This window comes from Octodon degus, unplaced genomic scaffold (genome assembly GCF_000260255.1).
Source record: "Octodon degus isolate 3935 unplaced genomic scaffold, OctDeg1.0 scaffold00015, whole genome shotgun sequence".
In the NCBI taxonomy this organism is placed as follows: domain Eukaryota; kingdom Metazoa; phylum Chordata; class Mammalia; order Rodentia; family Octodontidae; genus Octodon; species Octodon degus.
The window spans coordinates 66,778-71,428 of record NW_004524591.1 but is presented as its reverse complement, the minus strand read 5'-3'; the positions used below and the strand labels follow the sequence as shown (position 1 = coordinate 71,428).

Sequence of the window (4,651 nt, the reverse complement as noted above, 5' to 3'; positions counted from 1 at the left end):
GGCATGTGGTGCTGGGGGATCGAACCGCGGTCCCTGATGCTTTGCCAAGCTTGTTCTAAGTAGGTGCTTTAGACCACTGAGCCATCTCTCCAGCCCAAAAAAGAATTTTAAAGAATGGAATTTTGCCAAGTTAAATTGTAGAGTAATTGCTAGTGCCAGTCTGTTTAATTCAAATCAGCAGTCATAAAGTCATGTTGGAAAATGGTGAACTGTCTTTTCTCCCCCAAAATTGTGAAATCTGAAACAGAAAAAGGAAACTTAATTTTCATTCATTAAAAATACAACTGTAAGAAAAATGAATTCGTTTTCTAATTTTTCTACCTCTGATTAATAGTGCAGAAATGTTATGCTTTTTCATGTATATGTAGTTGTGTATCTTGAATTTAAAAATATGAACATATATGCTCTCAGGGATTAAAAGTTCTTTTTAAAGTATTTCCTTAGGAAATATAAATTTTACAAATTGTAATTTGTCACAGATAATTGGTATACATTTGTTATTAGAAGTCTATATATGTATACATATATATATATATGTGTGTGTGTGTGTGTATATATATATATATACATATATATATATTTAAGTTGGATTAATACAGCTTTATAGATCATTAACTTTGACTTTCAATACAAAGTGAAATACTGTGAGTCATGTTACAATAGGCTCAACAAAGAGTGCATCCGAGAATTGCAGCAGCAGATTGAAGACCTCCAAAAGTCTTTGCAAGAACATGGCTCCAAGTCTGAAGGCGAAAGTGTAAGTAACTTAGAACCTGTAATCTGTTGTGTATAAATTCTCTTAATGGTTCCTGATACCCAAATTAATTGTGTACTTGAAAGTGCTACCCTTATCATCGAGGATACTCTTAAATACCATATATATCTGTGTAACAGATGCAGAAATATTTGTCAGCTAGGAGCCAATACATTAATGAAATATAATATAAGGTGATTTCTGTCTCTCCCACTTTAACACAGACACTTGACTGTCAATTAAGGAAATCTCCTAATAGGAAAACAGAGAATTAAAAACACAAAAAGTTTTGGCCAAATGATCCTTCCAAGAAATGAAATGAGAAAAGCCTCTGTGCAGTGTTAAAGACATTGTTCCATGTACTTCCCCATTTCCACACTCATTCCTTTGTATCAGCCATTTTCTGATGGCTTTTGGTGGCACCTAGTATGAGAGCAGAGATAACAGGGCTCAACAAGAGATCACGTTTAGCCTGAATCTCAGTTCTGTAATTTGATTGCTATATGTGGAGAGGAAAGTAAATACTGTTGAAAGGATGTATTTAATTAAAAATGTACCAAAACAGTAGGGCTACATTGTACTGCAGAGATACAGATTGTTTGAGATTAGATACAATGGTGATTATGCCTGTGTTGGCAGTGGCGGGAAATCCAGAGTAAGTAGAGATGAAAAGGACATTGGAGAGTTTTCTTTTTTTCATTTTCTCTTTTTTCCCTAAGGGTTGAGGAAATAGAAATTGTATTACTCATGTCTACATCTTCCATGTGGATATATACAGTGTCATACCTCTTTAATGCAAATATGTTTAGCCACATTAAAGAATACTATAAAAATGGACTTTAGGGGAGACAGTTTGGGTTGGAGTGTTGAAGGAATCTTGATTTCTTTATCTTTTATTTTTAATCTATTGGTGTCCAAGTTATATTTCAGATTATGTATTTTAAACCTTCTAGTTATTTAGTTATTGCAGAACTGCCATGATAGTCTAATGTACTACTCTTTATTATTTTTATTTACTTGTTTATTTCTTTATTTTATATTTTAAGGAAGGGTCCACAGGGAGTTCAGGGTCTCACTACTAGATCGGACTTGTAGTGATTCTCCTGTTTACAGCCTCCCAAGAGCTGAGATTACAGGTGTGTGCCACCACACCCAGTCTCAATGTGTTCGGGGGGCGGGACTGGTACTGCAGGCCCTGGGGATTGAACCCCTGGCCCCTGTGCCTGCATTGCAGGCACTTTAATCCACTGAGCTATTTGGCTGGCTCTCTGTCTAATGTACTACTCTTTAAAAGACTAAATTTTATGCTTTATTAAGGCAAAGTGTAGTGTTCACATGAAAATGTTGGCATTACTGATGATTAAATTTTATTATTAAAGGTAAGTCTTAAAAATTTTTGTTTGAAAAATGATTCTTTATGGCTCAGTGGAATAAGCGCTTCCCTGGCAAGTGCAAGGGCCTGAGTTCAATACCCAGTTCCAAAAAAAAAAAAAAACTTAAAGAATATAAAGAATTGAAATGTTTGTATATCGCGTTCACCTTGCATTTAGTATTGTTTTTCAAGATTATGTCATTTTTATTGCGTTCAGAAGTACTTTTTCTTTTTTTCATATTACTCTTTCATGTTTTCCTTTTTTTTAAATGTAAAAGCATACCTAAAGTTGTATGCTTTAAAAATATAATTAGAAATACGAATTGTAGAAATTTAAAAGTTATAATTTTACCTTTAAATGGAGATAAAAAGATGTCTGGAAAATTTAGCTTTGTAAGCTAATCAATTTATAGAAACTGTTTTTTAATTTTATAGTCCAGCAAACTAAAGCAGAAATTGGAAGCTCATATGTAAGTAAAACTGATATTTCATTTCAAATATCAGAGGGGAGGGGTTATAAAAGCTTCTGAAATTAATTTCACTTTTCAAATTTGATGAAAAAAGCAAGCACAGGGCTGGTGAGATGGCTCAGTGGTCTAAAGCACCTACTTAGAACAAGCTTAGCAAAGCACAGGGACCACGGTTCAATCCCCCAGCACCACATGCCAGCCAGCCCCGCCCACTGGTGAGCTGAGCTGGCCACACACACACACACACACACACACACATAAATAAATAAATAAATAAAATAAAAATTTTAAAAAAAGCAAGCATTGCAGCATTACCACCAGAAAGTGAAAAGAAAAGCCTGCTAAAAGTCGCAGTCTGGCAGCCACCCCAAACTCATATTTTGAAATTGTTAACATCATTTGAAAAGTTTAAAAAAGCAGACAGCTATCATTACTAGGTTTATGGATGTTAAGCATATCAAATAGTCTTCCCTTTTCTTCCTGGGAGGTGAAGTTGGCAAGGGAAAGTTTTTTTAACCCCTTTGCCACCCATTGTGTGCCAGGCAGTGCGTATCCTTATGACAGCCAGGTGTGTCAGGCAGGTATAATGTCCATTTCCATATAAAGAAACTGAAGATCAGTGATGTGTCCAGATTCACAACTGGTAGAAGGCAGAACCAGTTTTCATCCTTAATTCTGTATCATTCCAAGTTTATACTCTTTCCACTGCTTAGGGAAAAACTAACAGAGGTCCATGAAGAGTTACAGAAGAAACAAGAACTCATTGAAGATCTTCAGCCAGATATAAATCAGAACAGTAGGTATTTGTAAAAATTTGGATCAAGCTATATCTAAAGATTTATTTTCTCTTTTTGAAAGACACAAAATCTATGTATACAAATCACTTTTGCAGGCTACATAGACCCACATGTTAAATAGTTAAGAATCATGATAACTTACAGCGCTGAGGTAGGAGATAATGTAAACTCAATAAAAAAAAAATGTAAATCCAGTACAGTGAACTGATTAATGTATGAGAATATCAAGCATAAAATGTAATAGAATGAAAACTAGAAATGTAATTTCAAATTAGACTAAATGGAACTTCAAAATGATGCCTTCTTTATGTTATATTGACATTTGAAAGTATTTGCTTATTGAAATGATTGATAGAAAAATAGCTAGGTAAAGTAGGTTCTGGATAATAATTGAACAAAAAGTATTGCTTGTAGTTCCAAAGTTTCAGGTAAGAATTCATGACAAAGAAGAAATAGTTTCTTATTTAAATTCTCTTATTAGTCTTTTTAAAAATAAGTTTGATAAGTACAATTTTGTTCAAGGATGTGTTATTTTAAGAAAGTAACCATGTTTCATTTTACTTTCTCTGATAGTACAAAAGATCAGTGAACTTGAGGCTGCTCTTCAGAAGAAAGATGAAGATATGAAAGCAATGGAAGAAAGATATAAAATGTACTTAGAGAAAGCCAGAAATGTGAGTGACCTATTTTTCAGAGCTCTAACCTTTGCGGCCTATGAGGACTGGTTCTCCTGATTGTACTGCTCCTGTTGTATCTGCATCTAGTTATTTTGCTCTCCTCTGCCTTGTTTTCCCTGTCAGGTTTGTAAGTATTTCCATGTCAGTCAGCCCTTGTGTTCTTGGTTTTGCTCACTAGTGTCAGACTAGCATCAGATAAAATAAAAATACAGCATTATATGGATACCTTAAATGCTGATTGTAGTGCTCTCACTAAGGAAAATGACTGCTACAATGTGTAGAGCCTTTGGTTCTTAGCAGAATTTTTATTTGCTAAAATTTGGGTTTTTAAACTCATTTGAGATCCCCGATGTGCTGTGCTGGCTCCACCCTGAGATGCACTAAGATGGCGATTGAGACAGGGCATGGTAGTGCATGCCTGTAATCCCAGCTCTTGGGAGGCTGAATACAGGCAAATCACTACAAGTCCAATCTACGTAGTTAGACCCTGTAGACCCTTACTAAAATACAAAAACAAACAAAATAATAAAAAACTGATTTGAAATTATTTCAGCTTTTACTCTAGATTCTACAGTGAATAT

At 34.6% G+C, this 4,651-nt stretch overlaps 1 protein-coding gene across 1 annotated transcript in view; it reads left to right on the top strand.

Moving 5' to 3' along the window:
• Hook1 (hook microtubule tethering protein 1) overlaps positions 1–4,651 on the top strand; it is a 134,449-nt gene that overhangs the window by 119,356 nt on the left and 10,442 nt on the right. The window contains exons 16-19 of the mRNA XM_004626418.3: positions 664–757; positions 2,562–2,596; positions 3,310–3,392; positions 3,967–4,067. Of these exons, the coding sequence (XP_004626475.1) occupies positions 664–757; positions 2,562–2,596; positions 3,310–3,392; positions 3,967–4,067 (313 nt within the window). The remainder of the gene's footprint in view (positions 1–663; positions 758–2,561; positions 2,597–3,309; positions 3,393–3,966; positions 4,068–4,651) is intronic.